The following is an 18,695-nucleotide window of genomic DNA, read 5'->3' as shown; positions in this document are numbered from 1 at the left end:
AATAAATAAAAACCTCGACTGGGGGATGCCTGGTGGCTCAGTTGGTTGGGCATCTGGCTCTTTGGTTTTGGTTCAGGTAGTGAGATTGAGCCCCATGGCAGGCTCCACACTCAGCATGTAGTCTGCTTGAGATTCTTTCTCCCTCTTCCTCACCCTCTTTTCCCACTCATGATCTCTACATACATACATACATACATTCATACATATACACATACACACCACTCAATCTGGAGGTAAAAATAATCAAGGACGGAGTATAAGGAAATCTATGATGCAAAAGCTTAAGGGCAAGGGAGACTAGAAAGAATTTAAGAGAGCAGCAGTTCCTGAGGTTTTCCTACATATAACGAAGCTGAGCACCTCAGTTGAGCATGGCGCCTGCTCTAGGTCAACTTCCACATTGTTTCTACACCAAGACAATCCAAGACAATCCTATACTTTATAGTGAGCCAAGTTTATTTTTATCTATTTCTTTCTTTTTATCCCCATATCCCACTCATTGCTCCCACAAGCAGCTGTAATGCCTTTAAGGTATAAGTCTGCATTTCCAAGTGTTCTTGTCAAATGTTTTGTGTACATGCATTTTTAATGTACATAAACTGTACTGTCATAAACCTCATTCAATCTCTAACATTTTCCCACTCAGCATTATACGCTGCTCTAAGCCAATGTCCCTAAGTGCTACCCAGTAGAGGTTGGCACACCTATTTTACCTGCCCTGTCTTTCTGCCATCTCCAAAAATCAATATGCAGGTTGTCTCCAGCCCTCAACCACCACACAGGGTCCCATGGATATTCTCATACATGCCCTCTGCTTGTCTGTCCTAGGTTTAAGTAAAAATGCAGGCCAGGTTGTGACTTCAGGCCTCTGTCACTGCTCCAGGTCAGCCACCTCCTACCTTGATGTTCTTGACAAAGGGAGAAAAATATCCAACATGAGGGTTGTTTTTGTTTTTGTTTTTTTGCTAGTAGCAAGTTTTATTCTAGGCAACTGCAAATCATCAAAGGAGACATTCACATATAGGACCCAGGAGCCCAGTCCCATCTCCCCAAACAACAGTGGGGCAGGCATTCAACACTCCTAAGAAGCATTTTTGTGCTTTTTCTCCATCATCTCTGAACAGTCAATCTCAGAACTAATTTGAAAAATGTGTAATCTACACAATCTCAAGAAACAACTGGTGTAATAAGAACAAACTCCAATTCCCACTGGAACAAGTTAGACAACCGTAAGTAACAAAATAGTCTTCTACCTTGGGTGGCTGCAGAAACCAGCAAGGACCATGTTGGAAGAGGATTATGGTGAAAAACCTTGATTCCCAAGCAGCAGCATGCTCTGGGCTCCGTCACAAGACTCTTCATTCCCAGCAGGGATTCTGAGGTCTACCTCTACCACTCTCCTCCTCTTGCTCCTCTAGATTCAGTTAGCCCCTTGTGAGCAAAGACCCCCCCAAAAAGAGGGAGCTCAGCACTCTGCCACCTGATCTCTGACCTTACTAAGTGTGGGTGGGCTAAAAGACCCCCATAAACAAATCCCTCCTAGAGGGTAGGCCCAGTCCCCATGTTAGGAACAACTTCTACAACACTGGAAATTTTTAAAAAACAAGGATCAAGACTTTTTTTTTTTTTAAATCAACTAAACTCTAATTCCAAAAAAGTTTCCTCAGAACAGGGTAAGCAGTCATTTAAATTATTTCTTCTACTTGTTTTTAACAAAGAGACTACAAAAGAAGAGGAAAGAGAAGGTTAGGTCCCAGAACTCTCCCACACACCACAAACCAGGAGAAACCAGAACTCTCCTGGTTTCTCCACTGGCCCAACCCAACCTCACAGGAAAACCTAAAATGCTGGGACAGGACCTGGAACCAGCCACCAGTCCCTGGAGGGTCAGAGCCCACTGCAGCCCGCCACAAGAATCAGCCACGATGGGAAAACCAGAGCTTTGAAGGTGCCAGAGACGACAAGCTCCACAGCAGGGAGAGATGGCAGGGAGAGGAGTGGCCCTGGACTCCTCCTCTTCCACAGTTTTCAGGAGAGCCTCTGGGCTTGGCCTGGTGCTTGGCCAAGGGAAGGCAATCAAAGCGACTCTTCTCAGGAAAAAGTCCCTGACTCTGCATAGTGTCTCTTTGGGGGGACCAATGCCAGCCCCTTCTGCACCCCCCAGGACCGACGAGGGGCTGGCACCCTTAAAGCAGGCCATTGGGTCTCCCAGGCTCCAGAGCCAGCCCTCCCCGCTCCCGCTGGTGGATCTTCTGGTGCTGCAGAAGGTGCTGCTTCTGGACAAAGCTCTTCTCACACTCTGAGCAGCTGTAGGGCCGTTCTCCCGTGTGGATACGCTGGTGCCGCACTAGATCAGATGGGTGGCTGAAGCTCTTGCCACAGTAACCGCAGATGAGGGAACTCCGGCTTTTCCTCCAAGGGATGTGGCCGGGCAGGGCAACCAGGCTGTTAGGTGAGAACCTCTCCTGGACATAGTGGCCAGCACTAGGCCCCTCCTGCAGGTGGCAGCGCTGGTGGGTTACCAGGCTCACCCTGCAGCTGAAGCTCCTCATGCACACATCACACTGATGAAGCTTTGTCCTCTTGGACTGGGGCTTCAGTTGTGGCCTGGGTCTAAGGCTCTCCTCTGGCTCCGAGGCTGTGTAAGTCCCCCACCCTGAGTGGGTCTGCAGATGCGTAGCTAGCTGCTGCTTATAATGGAAGCTGATCTCGCACTCGGAACATTCATAGGGACCAGAGGTGTCCCTCTTCAGCTTTAGGCCCTGCCCACATTCCTGACCCAGCTGCACCTGCCTACTAGATTTCTGCTTCGGGGGACAGCTCAGAGTTCTGCCACTGCTAGAATCTCTACTGCCCTCAGTGGGATCCTCCAGATTAGTGTCCCCGGAGCTCGAATCCAAGAGGATAGAACCACCCTGACCATCCCAGAGTTCAGCATGCTCTGGGCTCAGGAAAGCCTGCTCTTCAGCAATGCCTGAGAACTCTCCAGGAAGATCCGCAGAGCCTTCCTGAGTGTACTGTATCTCCTGCTTGATCAGAACCCCTTCTGCTGCCGAGAGAAAGACCAACAAAAAAGATCACATTCTAGCACCTTCGGTTTCTTCAGAGCTAAACAAACATCTGTGAATTTCAGAAGGGCTCAAATCAAAGTACCCCAGGATTAAGGGGATCAGGACAATTTGGAGAAGACTGGGTTCTAAGACTTGAAAAACTAAACCTATATTCAGGTAGAGAAATCTGAATAGATTACTTTTCTAGAACAATGTTATAAATGGTAATTCTCTAAGCTTGTTCATAAATTTATACTCCATTCCTGTGAAAAATGACAAAATATACTATAACTAATTTAAGAGTGTTAAAGTAATAAATATGAATTATTAAAAAAAATCAACCACTCTTAAACCTAATATTCATTCATGTACCCAGCCCATTTTCCTGCACATTCCCCTCAAAATAGCTGACTTATAAATGCTCTGCATGCCTCTCACCCAGACAGCTCCACTCCTAATATCTGACCAATCCTATCCTCAACCTCGAGGGTTTTCACTAGAGCTATTATGTGTTCTACTCCGTATAGTAGAGAGGCATGAGGTAGAATATAGTCACAACACTTAACACTTAAGGATTCTCCACAGCAGTAATAACTGAAGACGCACATCTAATTAGATGAACTAACGAAAATTATAAAGAAATCTAAAATAATATCAGATGAGGTTGCTGATAATCAGCATTTGGCAGTTTAGCAGTTGGAAAACTTGTTATATTCAATAAAAAGTATATATATATATTAAAAAAAAAAAAAAAAAGAAAGCTCGTTATAGGCTGTAGGGAGAGGGATGGAATATTCTGGATCCACTTACCTGGGTTGACATCACCAGGGCCTTCCTCCTCCAAGTCACCCAGCATCCCTGCACCCAATTCTGCTTCTCCTTCTGGCTGGCCAAGGACCTCTGGGTTGTAATAAGCACAGTGTGAGCCCAGGAGAGAGTAAAAGCTCACTGCACACTGGTCAACTGCCAATGAACACGGTAATCAATGTCAGGGCTGATATTATAAGTTCAAAAGATTAGGGATCCCTGGGTGGCGCAGCGGTTTGGCGCCTGCCTTTGGCCCAGGGCACGATCCTGGAGACCCAGGATCAAATCCCACGTCGGGCTCCCGGTGCATGGAGCCTGCTTCTCCCTCTGCCTGTGTCTCTGCCTCTCTCTCTCTCTGTGTGACTATCATAAATAAATAAAAATTTAAAAAAAAAAAAAAGTTCAAAAGATTAAAAGGCCACTGTTCTTCCCACTTTCCCACCAGTGGCAGCTTGGGACAACTGGAAAATTATAGCCAGTTCAAAAAACCTATTCAGTCAGCTGCCTTCAGTGCTCCTTCATTAGTCACTGTGGCTCAGGCAGTCAGGCTCCAGAAATCCACTCCCCTTCTCCCCCACCCTGCCCTCACTTGTACACAGTCTCAAGTGCTGCCTCCTTTCAGCATATCAAACTTCATTTAGGCTGACACACTGCAAGGCAAAGCGGGCACCATTATCCCCAGCTGGGACAGACAAGCAAGCAGCCACTAGCAGAGCACAGAACTCAGCCCAGGTCATGCAGTCCCCTCTGACCCATTTGCTCCACACTCTGCTCCAGTTACACTGGCCTTTTTGACACAACTCTATGGACTTCAGTTTGAAAATATTTTGTCAGGGGCGCCTAGGTGGCTCAGTAGGTTGAGCGTCTGACTCTTGGTTTTGGTTCAGGTCATGATCTCAGGGTCATGAGATCAAGCCCCGAGTCAGGCTCTGCACTCAGCTAGGAGTCTGCTTGTCCCTCTCCCTTTGCTCCTCTTTCTGCTCTCTCTCTCTCTCAAATAAATGAATAAAATCTTAAAAAAAAAAAAAAAAAGGGCAGCCCCGGTGGTGCAGTGGTTTAACACCGCCTGCAACCTGGGGTTTGATCCTGGGGACCCTGGATTGAGTCCCACATCAGGCTCCCTGCATGGAGCCTGCTTCTCCCTCTGCCTGTGCCTCTGCCTCTCTCTCTCTCTCTCTCTCTGTTTCTATGAATAAATAAATAAAATCTGTAAAAACAAATTTTTTTTTGTCTACCAAAACCTACTTAATAATAGCTAATATTTTATATATAAGAATGTGTTATCTATTAAGCAGCACTTCTAATTAACACAAAATAGACACTGAGCTCACAGGGACTAAATAGAATTCCAGCCAAATGCCAAGAAAAAATTTTGGTTAGCCTATGCTGCCTGGCTCATCTCAGATAACAAAGGATTTCTTTGTCACACAGTTTTAGGTATGAAAAACAGCATGAGGAACCCTGGCCACATTATACCATAATGATGACATCTTCTCTATTAGTAAATAATATCAAGAACTATGTGACCATAGATAAGAAATATAAAATACTCAACACCAAGACCTTTCCAAAAATCTTTATGGACTCCCATTTCTTTTCTTTTTCCTTTTTCAAATTTTTTATTTAAATTCGAGTTAGTAACATATAGCATAATACTGCTGTTTTTTTTTAGATTTATTTGTTTATTTATTAAGATTTTATTTATTTATTCATGGAAGACAGAGAGAGAGAGAGGGAGAGAGGGAGAGAGGCAGAGACACAGGCAGAGGGAGAAGCAGGCTCCATGCAGGGAGCCCAACATGGGTGGTACTAAACCACTCAACCACCCGGGCTGCCCATAATATTGTTTTCAGGAGTAGGATTTAGTGATTCATCACTTACATTTAACACTCAGTATTCAACACAACAAGTGCCCTCCTGGGCAGCCCCAGTGGTTCAGCAGTTTAGCACCCCCTTCAGCCCTGGGATCAAGTCCCACGTCAGGCTCCCTGCGTGGAGCCTGCTTCTCCCTCTACCTGTGTCTCTGCCCCTCTCTCTCTATCTCTCATGAATAAATAAATAATTTTTTTTAAAAAGTGTCCTCCTTAATGCCTGTCATACATCTAGCCTAACACCTAACCTATCTCCCTCCATCAACTCTATTTGTTCTCTACTGTTAAGTGTCTCTTATGTTCTCTCTCTCTTTTTTGGAGACTCCCATTTCTCAACCCAGCGCGGACCAACAGATGAGCCAAAGCCACCTAGAATTATAGGTGTAGTCCGAGTCACTAGCTACTTGGCCAGGGATGTAAAGATACCTGAAAGAGAATTCCCAGGAGAAAAGTGCTACTTACTCAGAGAGACCAGAGTCTCATAGTTGCTCTTCATCACATTTCTGTAGAGCTCTTTCTGCCAGTCATCCAGATTCTCCCACTCCTGCTCTGAGAAACAGACTCCATCATTTTCAAGTGACCTGGACACCTGAAATCACAAATAGTACACAATGAATGCCTCCAGTCGTAGCCACAAGGGAAAAGCCAGCAATTCAGAATCTTAAATAATAAAGGGCTTGGATCCCCATCTAGTCTGACTCTTAACCCCCAAGGGGACTGACTACCTTTGGAACTTCTCCATTGCTGCCCGGCGGCAGCCGCAACACCCAAAAGTTGCTATTCCTCAGCAGGTTCTCCATGTTCTCCAGCCGCCTCTGCAGCAGCCCGTACTCCTGCAGCAGGGTTCCCAGCACGGCCCACTTGCCCTCCAGCTGGTTCCCAAACTCCATGGCGGTCTTCTCACAGTTTGCCAGCTTCTTCTCGGCCGTCCCCGTCCGCCCCTCCAGGCTCTGTAGCCTGGCAGACTGGGCCTCCATCTTCTTCTCCACAGCTTGGATGGCAGCCACCACAGTCCAGAGAGAGAGCTCTGTAGTCTGCAGGTAAGAGCTTTTCTCTGTCACTTGTGGGGGTGGCGTGGAAGAAGTCAAAGGTGTGGAACGGCGTTTCCTCCTGTGCTGAATGAAGAATCAGACCCAGGGTCAGTCAGTGTCAGTTCCAAATGTAAGGAAAGAAAACAATGGGTCCAAGAGTCATTAGAGCTACCTAGTTTCTACCTTAAAAAAAAAAAAAGGTTTGTCCCACAAAGGTGAAATCATATTACACATAACACCTTATTATCTGCGCTTCACACTTGACATTATTCTATAGTCTCTAAAACCAACAAAGACAATTCCTCAGCAAGACCTACTACAGGGCTCAACTCATTTACCTTTGCACCTGAGCAGCTAGTACAATGGATGACACTGACTAAATCCTTCATAAATGTTTATGTACGTGATTTGATGAAGCCTACTGACATTTTCCTTACATGGTTCATTTTCATGATCTGTCCCTAACCAGGAAAACCACTACAGCTGAAGTTCAACATTACTAAAGTCAACATATGGGAAGTCTCCCCACAGCCCCTGCTGACCCCATTTATATGCCATACACTTTTTTCAAGGCAGCTGCTCTATCCACAAGGACGGCACTGAGAGGAAATAGCTTTGAAAGAATTGCAGTGGCAAGGACTTAGGGTCTGGAAAAAGAAGGGACAAAACGAACATAAGTAGCACAGAAATGAACATGTAAGCTTGGCCATGACCAACTCTAGTTACTCAACTCAGTTCTTATTGAATATGTGGGTTTAAAGCCTAACTGTGCCCCCTAAAAAAAGACTTAAAAGCTTAATGTAAAAAATAAATATAAATGAAACAAACAGGACATGCGACCTTTGGAGAGGCTCATTTTGTCCCATACTCTGCTTTTCACTTTCAGTGGCTCATCTAGCTTTCTGGAGCCTCCCCCTGCCTTTCTGAGGTCTGGCATTTTCTTGCTTGCTTAGCACTCTGTGCAAACAGGAAGGTGAGTCAAGATCTGAGCACTGAATAATTCCTCTCCTCTTCCACATAGCAAAAGGCTGAAAAGAGGTGCTTTTTGTTTTGAACTACCTATCGAGATGGAAACAATTCAAATGTCCATCGACTGGTGAATCGATAAACTATGTTCCATCCATATGCTTTGTGATGAATTTTGTTGCGCCCCCCCCAAAAAAAGTTGAAGTCTCCACCCCCACTATTTCAGAATGTGATCTGATCTGGAGAGAAGAATCTTTACAGAGGCAATCAAATTAAATTAGGTCATCAGATGGGCTATAATCAAATATGATGTGGTATCCTTATAAAATACGGGAGATCTGGACACAGATGTACACTTAGGGAAAATGATGTAGACACACATAGGAAGAACCATCCCATGACAATGGAGGTAGAGGTCGGAGTTCTGTTGCCACAAGCCAATAAAATGCATGAGGGGCCACCAGAAGCTAAGAGAAAAGCCTGGAACAGATTATCTGTCATGGTAGTCCTCAGAAGGCACCAAGTCTGTGGACACCTTGATTTCAGACTTCCAGACTCCAGAACTGTAAGACAATACACCTCTGTTGTGTAAGTCCCAATTTGCAATACTTTGATAGAGAAGCCTTAGAGTACTAATACACCATATAATAAAATACCATTATATTATTAACACATTAAAAAAATATATATATTAACACATTAAAGCTAATCCTACGTTAGTGATAAAAAGGGAACAAACTACTGACAGACCTAACAACATGGATCTCAAAATCATGCTACATCAAAGAAGACACAAAATGCCACTTGACATGACATTCAGGAAAGGCAAGATTCGGATGCCTGGGTGGCTCAGTGGTTGAGCAGCTGCCTTCAGCTCAACCACTGAGTCCCGGGATCAAGTCCCAAATCCTGCTCCCCATGGGGAGCCTGCTTCTCCCTCTGCCTATGTCTCTACCTAGGTCTCTGCCTCTGTGTGTCTGTCATGAATAAATAAAATCTTAAAAAAAAAAAAAAAACTTAAAAAAAGGGGGAGGGGGACACACCTGGGTGGCTCAGTGGTTGAGCATCTGCCTTTGACTCAGGGCGTGATCCCAGAGTTCCGGGATCAAGTCCTACATTGGGCTTCCAGCATGAAGCCTGCTTATCCCTCTGCCTATATCTCTGCCTCTCTCTCTCTCTCATGAATAAATAAAATCTTAAAAAAAAAAAAAAAAAAAGGAAAGGCAAAACTATAAGGACAGAAATCAGATCAGAGGTTGCTAAGGGCTGGGGATGGAGCAAGGAGAGTGAATGCAAAGAACACTTTCTGGGATGATGGAAATATTCTCTAATCTGGTAACATGATGATGGCTGCACATTTTTCAAAACTCAATTATATGCCTGAAGACTGAATTTTACTCTATGTACAAAAATTATCTCAATAAGCACAACTTATAAATATAGATACAGAGTATAGATCGAAGAAAATGTTAGCTGCAATGAACGATGCCATAAGCATAACTACAAAAAAAACATGAGAATAGAAATAGAGGGGATCCCTGGGTGGTGCAGTAGTTTAGCGCCTGCCTTTGGCCCAGGGTGCAATCCTGGAGACCTGGGATCGAATCCTACGTCGGGCTCCCGGTACGTGGGGCCTGCTTCTCCCTCTGCCTATGTCTCTGCCTCTCTCTCTCTCTCTGTGACTATCAAAAATAAATTTAAAAAATTTTTAAAAATTAAAAAAAAAATAGAAATAGAGTATGAAGGGGAAAGAAAAATAATAACCCCAAACAAAACTGCAAACTAAGTAATTATGAGAGCAGAAATGCAGGTGGTTGGGGTACCAGGGTGGCTCAGTTGGTTAAGCATCTGCCTTAGCTCAGATCAAGATCCCAGGGTCCTGCAATTGAGCTTCTTGATGACTGGGGAGACTGCTTCTCTCTCCTCCCTACTCAAACTCTCTCTTGCTATCTCTCTCAAATAGAAGAAATTCAGGTGGTCAAAAAGCAGTCAGGAGTACAAATACAACCAAGGGAAACCACCTTTTACCCACCAGGTTAACACACTTGAAAAAGAGGGTTAAGGAACTACATTTGGAGCTGTCTAGAATATAAAACTGGGTACTTTTTTTTTTAACTGGGCAGTTTTATAACACTCCTAGAAGGAATGAAAAATACTACAAATTTTATGGAAGAAAACCTCAGGGACGCCCAGGTGGCTCAGCAGTTTAGTGTCTACCTTCGGCCCAGGGCATGATCCTGGAGTCCTGAAACGAGTCTCACATCAGGCTCCCTGAGTGGAGTCTGCTTCTCCCTCTGCCTGTGTCTCTGCCTGTCTCTCTCTCTGTGTCACTCATGAATAAGTAAAATCTTAAAAACAAAACAAAACAAAAACTAGCAATCCCACTCATGGTATTCTCTTATAAAAGCAAGTGGTATTATTTACTGACATCCATACAAAGATGATTACTGGTAATAGTCTTTGGAATAGTTAAAGCCTGGAAATAATCTAAAGGACTATTCATAAAGGAATGGTTAAATAAACTATGGCACAATCAAAAATGACACTATACTACCTTTAAAAATGAGTTAGGCCTATACATATGGTTTGGAAGAGTTTTTAATCATACCCTACTAGCTAAAAATCCAACTTTTAGGGAAATATATTTATTATGATCCCACTTTCCTAAACAGAAAATTTATGAGTATATGTTTGTTTCAGCCCACTGAAAGGTCTAGAAAGATATTCACCAAACTAAATTGTTAATATGACATCCTCAGGGAGAGGAGAGGAATAGATTTTAATCTTTCCTTGTAAACTATTGCTTGACTTCTTCAATAAACATGTATTTTTTCATAATTTATTTTTTACATAAATTCCATTATTTAAGAATATTCCTGATCGCAGTGAAAAATACAAAAAGTGCCTACACTGCCCATGCTTCTGGATTTTCTGGGGCATTTCTGTTTGGGTATTCTATCATACTGTCAGATGAAGTATACAATGGGCCTGCGTCTGAAACCTGTTGCCATTAAGTGTAAGACCGGTCCCTGTACCTAAGGAAACTTCAATCTGCTTGAGTGAAACACAAAACAAATAACATTGTTTTTAAAGATTTTATTTATTTATTCATGAGTAACAGAGAGAAAAGCAAAGACAAAGGCAGAGGGAGAAGCAGGGTCCCTACGGAGCACCTGATGTGGGAATCAATCCCGGGACCCAGGGATCACAACCCAAGCCGAAGACCCATGTCAAATACAGAAGCTCAACCACTGAGCCACCCAGGAGCCCCAGAACAAGTAACATTCTAAAGTGGCATCTATCTAAGGTTGACTAGATAATATTTAAGAGGTCACCTCCAACTGAGATACCATGACTTTTTTTTTTTAGATTTTATTTATTTATTCATGAGAATACACAGAGAGGAGAGAGAGAGAGATAGAGACACAGGCAAAGGGAGAGAAGCAGGCTCCATGCAGGGAGCCTAATGTGGGACTGGATCCCGGGTCTCAAGATCACGCTCTGGACTGAAGGTGGCACTAAACCGCTGATCCACAGGGGCTGCCCAATACCATGACTTTTTAATACTGAATAGTTTAAAAAGAAAAACTTAATACATAAGATGTATAAGGTACTGGCAACAAATCTCCAGTAACTACCACTCAGTTATATAAATATTGCTTCTGAGGTCCTTTGTACGACACCTAAAGTAACTACTATTCTGAATTTAAATTTTCACTAGTAATGGTTTTTTACATTATCACCAATTTTTTCCCCAAAACAATACATGTTCTTTAGCTTTGCCTATCTTAGGACTTTATATAAATGGAATCCAGGGACGCCTGGGTGGCTCAACGGTTTAGCACCTGCCTTTGGCCCAGGGCATGATCCTGGAGTCCCAGGATCGAGTCCCACATCTCTTCCTATGTCTCTGCCTCTCTGTTGTCTCTCATGAATAAATAAAAAATATCTTTAAAAAAAAAAGGAGGGATCCCTGGGTAGCTCAGCGGTTTAGCACCGCCTTCAGCCAAGGACATGATCCTGAAGACCCGGGATCAAATCCCTCTTCGGGCTCCCTGCATGGAGCCTGCTTCTCCCTCTGCCTCTCTCTCTCTACCCATGTCTGTCATGAATAAATAAATAAAATCTTAAAAAAAAAAAAAAAAAAAAGGGAATCCTTATTCCACAACTCCTCGAAATATCCTATTGTAGCAGATGGCTGTAATTTTCACTTCATAATATTCCAGTGTGACCATACCATTTACTTTTCCATTCCATTAATGATGTGTCTCCATCTTTGTCTTCACAAACAGAGCCACAGTGAACAAGACTGTACGTGGCTCCTAGTAGCATGGGTAAGTTTCCTGAGGATATAGTCCCAGGAAGGAATTGTTGGCTAATAGGGTATGTACACATCTTGGACTTCAGTAAATAATACCAAATGTTTTCTAAAGTAGCTGTATCAATTTCCTCCTGTCAGAAGTATGTTAAGTATTCTGCATGTTCCCCAACTATATCAACACTTGGTACTGTCAGACTAAAATCGTTCCTCCAGTAGGTCTGAAATATGTCATCATGGTTTCCAGCTACACTTTCCTTGATTACAATGACAAAGGTAAGCATCTTTTCAATGTTTATTGTCCATTCAAATTCCTTCAGTGAATTACCTGCTCAAGTCTTCTAACCATTTATCTTTTGGATTATCTGACTTCCTCACTATCTCAGAATTTCTCTGAAAATTCTAGGTACGAATCTTTATCCACTCTATACACACTGTAAACATTTTCTCCTTACTTGTGCATTTTAAAAATTCACCTTATTGGGCAGCCCGGTGGCTCAGTGGTAGACACTCAGCTCAGAGAGAACGAGAGGCAGAGACACAGGCAGAGGGAGAAGCAGGGTCCATGCAGGGAGCCCGATGTGGGACTCAATCCCGGGACTCCAGGATCACACCCTGGGCCGAAGATGGCGCTAAACTGCCGAGCCACCCGGGCTACCCAAGAATCTGCAATTGAAGAAGGGTTTGTCAAGGACAGTGTTTTTTTTTTTTTTTTTTTTTTTTTTTTTAACTCCACTCCATGTCAAATGGAGCAAATAACTGGCAGGGGGCTCTGGAAAACACATGAGGGATCCCAAGCCCTATGGAGATATTCTGTTCAAGAGCCCTACCTAAGGTCCCAGTCAACAGTCAGCATCAACTGCCAGAACACATTCTCATTTCTAACGAGACTCTTACTCTCTTCATTTGGTCTTCATTAATCTTTCTATAATGGCGTACCTTAGAAACATTGCAAATTTAGGGCAGCCAGGTGGCTCAGCGGTTTAGCGCTGCCTTTAGCCCAGGGTGTGATCCTTGAGACCTGGGATCGAGTCCCACATCGAGTTCCCTGCATGGAGCCTGCTTCTCCCTCTCCCTGTGTCTCTGCCTCTCTTTCTGTGTCTCTCATGAATAAATAAATAAAATCTTAAAAAAAAAAAAAAAAAAAACATTGCAAATTTAGTTCCAGAATACCACAATAAAGCAAATATTGTAATGAAGTAAAATTTTGGTTTCCCAGTGCATATAAATCTACACCATACTGTAGTTTAAGTAAACAATAGCATTATTTCTAGTAGAACCATGAGAGACTCCTAACTCTGGGAAACAAAAGGTTGCAGAAGGGGAGGAGGGATGGGGGATGGGATAACTGAGTGATGGGCACTAAGGAGGGCACTTGATGGATGAGCACTGGGTGTTAGACTATATGTTGGCAAACTGAATTTAAATAAAATATTTTTGGGAATGCCTGGGTGGCTTAGCGATTGAGCATCTGCTTTTGGCTCAGGGCATGATCCTGGAGTCCCAGGATCAAGTCCCACATCAGGCACCCTGCATGGAGCCTGCTTCTCCCTCTGCCTGTATCTCTGCCTCTGTGTGTGTGTGTGTGTGTGTGTGTGTGTGTGTGTGTGTGTGTGTCATGAATAAATAAAGAAAATCTTAAAAAAAAATACTGTATTGCAAAAAAAAAAAAAAAAAGGCTAACCGTCACCTGAGTTTTTAGCAAATCATAATTACTGGTCACAGAACAATGTAACAAATACAACAATAATGAAAAACTTTAAAATACTGTAAGAATTACCATTGTGTGACACAAAGTGGGCAAATGCTGTTGGAAAAATGGAAGCTGAGGGATCCCTGAGTGGCTCAGTGGTTTAGTGCCTACCTTTAGCCCAGGGCGTGATCCTGGAGTCCCTAGATCAAGTCCCATGTCGGGCTCCCTGCATGGAGCCTGCTTCTCCCTCTGCCTGTGTCTTTGCCTCTCTCTGTGTGTCTCTCATGAATAAATAAATAAAATCTTAAAAAAAAAAAAAAAGGAAGCTGAGACGTGACACGGTTGCCACAAACCTTCAATTTGTAAGAAAATACAGTATTCTGCATTCAGTATTGAGCACAGCTCAATTGAGGTATGCTATACACTGGTATTATATGTTGACAGATATATGGATAAAAAAATCTGTATCTGTGCTGTCCAACAGCCACTAGAAACATATGGTTACTTAAATCTATATTAATTATAATTGAATTAAATTCAGTTCCTCAGCCACACTACCTACATTTCAAGTGCTTAATAGCCATAATAGCCATGTAGTTCTAGTGACTATTTGAACAGTGCAAAGCAGAATATTTCCATAACCTCAGAAAGTTCTATGGGATGCATTACAGCCTAATTACTTTTTGGCTTGATAAAAACTAAGGTTTTGTTACAGTCTTCTACTATGAGAGTTTTCCTTATAGTTCTTTCAGTTTCGTTTTACATATTTTTAAGCCATGTAATTAGTTGCAAAATATTAAAAATGTCGTATCAAGGTGGTTAACTGAGTCTCACCACTATTAAAAATAGTAGCCCTCAGCGGTTTGGCCCCTGCCTTCGGCCCAGGGCATGGTCCTGGAGTCCTGGGATCGAGTCCCATGTCAGGCTCCCATCATGGAGCCTGCTTCTCCCTCTGCCTGTGTCTCAGCCTCTCTCTCTCTCTCTCTCTGTGTCTCTCATGAATAAATAAATAAAATCTTTAAAAAAAAAAATAGTAGCCCTCCAACTCCAGCAATATTTTTTTTAATTTTTTTTTTTAATTTATCTACGATAGTCATACAGAGAGAGAGAGAGACAGAGACACAGGCAGAGGGAGAAGCAGGCTCCATGCACCGGGAGCCCGACGTGGGATTCGATCCCGGATCTCCAGGATCGCGCCCCGGGCCAAAGGCAGGCGCCAAACCGCTGCGCCACCCAGGGATCCCTCCCCTTCTAACTTGTAAGCTTTCTAGCCAAGACTAGAAAGTCTTTTAGCAAGTATCCCAGTATTACGGGAAGCATACTTATAAAGACCTTCAAACAACTGAATTCTGATCTCCTCTTTTTACATCAACGCTGCGTGTATTTTAATTTGCTTTTGTTTTTAACCTCACGAAAGATTATTAGTTTCCCTCAATGTTCAGATTTACCCATTTCCACAGATCGCCATACGTGCTTGCATTTTCAGACTTTCCATCGGGAATAGTTTCCGTTTACCCGAAGTATATCCCTTACATTTTCCAGCTCCTAGGTGGACCAGTCAGTTAAACCAGTAACCCTTGATTTAGGCTCAGGTCACGATCTCAGGGTCAGGAGCTGGAGCCCCGCTTCCGGCTCCATGGGGGGCGTGGAGCCTACTTAACGTTTTCTCTCTCCCTCTGCCCCTCCCCCTACCCCACCGCTCGCTCTCTCAAAAGACTTTCTGCCCCTCCCCCTCTCGGGCTCTTAAAAAAAAATCTCTCTCCCTCTCCCTCAACGCTCGCGCTCTCTCACTTAAAAAAAAAAAAGTCTCTCCCTCTCCTCCTGCCCCTCCTCCCGCCCTCTCTCACCTCTTTTTTTTCTCTCACCTCTTAAAAAAAAAAAACCCACAACTCTCCCTCTTCCTCTGCCCCTCCCCCAGCTCGTGCGCGCGCGCTCTCTCAAAAAAACAAACAACAACCCCCACCACACACACACACACACACACACACACACACACACAAACAAAACACGAAACAAGCCTCGGAGAAGTTTCTCGGCGACGGTGTGTGGCGCCGGCGCTCCGGCCCGAAGGGGAAGGAGCCCGAGAGGGGGAAGACAGAGCTTTGGGGGCGTGAGAGGGGGGCGGCGTTCGTCAGGAGCAGCCGGGGGAGTCCCGAGACCCCCAGCACCACGGGAGTCCGGACCTCGAAGCCCCGCCCTGGCCAGGAGCTCCGCCATCCCGAACGCGGCCGCGACCCGTGCCGGGAGGACCCTTACCCGAGCAGGCGCCGACTCCGCCATGGCTGCCAGTCGCCCCTCAACACCCGAGCCCCGCCTGATACCCCTCTCGCTGCGCGCCGGTCCGCCGGGCACCCCCTACCCCACCTCCAAGCCGCCACCAGTGCCGTGTTGATACAAGGTGCATTGTGGGAGTTCGGCCCTCCCGCGCCAGGAGCGGCTCCAGCGGCTCGTCCTAACCCCGCGGGATTTCGAGACCGCCTCCACGCGGCAGGAGGATGAACAGCAGCTCGGCGCTCGGGCCAGAGGGCTTGGTTCCTCCAAGTCAAGGGCAGATTCAGACTCCAAGGCAAACGCTGGACTTTGTGTGTCTTCTAGGTGCGCAGCGCTCCGCGAGGTGCTCTAAAAGAATAAAAAATGTATAAAAATCAGAGATTGCTCTGAGGGAAGAATAAATTTAGTTGGGGAAAGGAGATGTGGCCCCAAATGGCATGTCGTTTTATTCCACTAGGTCAGCTGTTACTTGGCTTTCTAGAAACTAGAAAGCCACATCAACTTTCCACATCAATAGCGGTGGTCAAGGTTCCCAGACCAACTCACGGTCCTTTGAATTATGGTAATCAGGGCAGCCCGAGTGGCTCAGCGGTTTAATGCTGCCTTCAGCCCGGGGTGTGATCCTGGAGACCTGGGATCCAGTCCCACATCCAGCTCCCTGCATGGAGCCTGCTTCTCCCTCTGCCTGTGTCTCTGCCTCTGTGTGTGTGTGTTTCTCATGAATAAATAAGTAAAAAGAAAAAAAAAAAAAAAAAGTAAAAAGTCTTTAAAAAAAAATCCAAGATAGCCCTGATTTCAAATGTTTAATACAGCCCACATGTTACTGTTGGATGATGAGTTTGGAATTTTGATTTAGAAAGCATGGTTGCATTTCCATTTGATCACCCGATACAAAACACTACTGCAACCATACTTGCCTAATTTGTACCACATGGTCTCTATAGAGATAGGCAATGAACTTCCACTTTGAATTACAGTTTCAAAGCGCTTCCTCAGAGAACTAAACCCAAGATCAACAGACTGGCTCCTTCTTAGCATGAAGGGCTCAGTTCAGACTTTTCCTCCTCAGAGAGACATTCCCTGTCCATCCCAGCTACCGCCCAACACCCTTCTCCATCCCAACACTCCATTTTGACACCCTGATAGACATTTTCACAGCATTATCACTAAGCAAAATGACTTCATTTTTTTATTCGTTTATATGGTAATTATGTGTCTTCTTTTTAAAAGGTTTTTTTTTTGTTGTTTTGTTTTTTTTTTATTCATAGAGACACAGCTAGAGAGAGAGGCAGAGACACAGGCAGAGGGAGAAGCAGGCTCCATGCAGGGAGCCTGATGTGGGACTCGATTCCGGGGCCTCGGGATCACATCCTGGGCCAAAGGCAGGCACCAAACCACTGGGCCACTGGGGCTGCCCAATTATGTGTCTTTTTTACTAAAAATGTCCTTCCATGGTATACACCATTTCTTGCACACAGAGGTGCCTATAAATATGTCTGAATGATTGAATGGCAAATCAGAGAATAAGGATAGGTAAAGTCACCTCCAAGAGAAGGCATGATGTCCACGGCAATCAGATCAGCAGGAGACTGACTGAATCATGAACACATCTAAAGAAAGGGTGGGTCAAGCTGAGGAAACCAATCAGCCATTGAGATATGTCTAGGGTCTGATTGACTTTCTCAGACCAATAAAAACTTACTGTCAGACACAGAAAAAAATGTATCATGACTGTGGAGACAGACATGTCGGGACATAGGATACTGGGCACAGATGTTACCAAGTGGTTCAGTTCTAGAATCCTCTGTTCTGTTTCTGTGTTCATCAGGTAGTCTGATTATGCAGGTTCCCATATAGCTACTGGGAGGCAACATGCAGGTGAGGCTGATACAAATGTCCAGTCCACCTCTGGCAATTATTAAACTGATGCTCTAGTGGGAATCCCTGGGTGGCTCACCGCCTTCAGCCCAGGGCGTGATCCTGGAGACCTGGGATCGAGTCCACGCATGGAGCCTGCTTCTCCCTCTGCCGGTATCTCTGCCTCTCTCTCTGTGTCTCTCATGAATAAATAAAATCTTTTAAAAATAATAAAAAATAAATAAAATAAACTGATGCTCTGGCTTATCCACCCGTCTCTTTTTTTTTTTAATTTTTATTTATTTATGATAGTCACAGAGAGAGAAAGAGAGAGAGGCAGAGACATAGGCAGAGGGAGAAGCAGGCTCCATGCACCGGGAGCCCAATGTGGGATTCAATCCCGGGTCTCCAGGACCGCGCCCTGGGCCAAAGGCAGGCGCCAAACCGCTGGGCCACCCAGGACTCCCTATCCACCAGTCTCTTGAGAGTCACTATGGTTTGTTCAACATCCCTGACTCTGAGCCTGGAACAGTGGGAAAATATTTAGATCAAATTTCCAGAGTGCGGGGATCCCTGGGTGGCGCAGCGGTTTGGCGCCTGCCTTTGGCCCAGGGCGCGATCCTGGAGACCCGGGATCAAATCCCACGTCGGGCTCCCGGTGCATGGAGCCTGCTTCTCCCTCTGCCTATGTCTCTGCCTCTCTCTCTCTCTGAGTGACTATCATAAATAAATAAAAATTAAAAAAAAAAAAAAATTTCCAGAGTGCTGGGGTACCTAGGTGGCTAAGTCAGTTAAGTGTCTGCCATTAGCTCAGGTCATGATCTCCAAGTC

The 18,695-nt window shown here is 44.5% G+C and overlaps 1 protein-coding gene across 11 annotated transcripts; it reads right to left on the bottom strand.

The window, feature by feature from the left end:
• Nucleotides 1-435: 435 nt before the first annotated feature.
• On the bottom strand, nt 436-16,298 carry ZNF212 (zinc finger protein 212). Of its 11 annotated transcripts, none has more exons than XM_025453798.3 (5): nt 15,993-16,298; nt 6,451-6,843; nt 6,191-6,317; nt 3,861-3,950; nt 436-3,049 (listed from the first exon to the last, which is right to left on the bottom strand). In XM_025453798.3, the coding sequence occupies exons 1-5, from the start codon at nt 16,014-16,016 to the stop codon at nt 2,187-2,189; spliced, it is 1,497 nt and encodes a 498-aa protein (XP_025309583.1). In that variant the 5' UTR covers nt 16,017-16,298; the 3' UTR covers nt 436-2,186. The 11 variants fall into 11 exon arrangements, with proteins under 11 accessions (XP_025309583.1, XP_035555498.1, XP_025309592.1 ...); XM_035699605.2 differs by having other exon boundaries at nt 436-3,046; nt 6,454-6,843; nt 15,993-16,297; XM_025453807.3 differs by having other exon boundaries at nt 6,454-6,843; nt 15,993-16,294.
• Nucleotides 16,299-18,695: the final 2,397 nt, after the last annotated feature.

The sequence above is a fragment of the Canis lupus genome, chromosome 16 (genome assembly GCF_003254725.2).
Source record: "Canis lupus dingo isolate Sandy chromosome 16, ASM325472v2, whole genome shotgun sequence".
Classification (NCBI taxonomy): Eukaryota; Metazoa; Chordata; class Mammalia; order Carnivora; family Canidae; genus Canis; species Canis lupus.
This window is presented reverse-complemented; position numbering and strand designations above follow the sequence as displayed.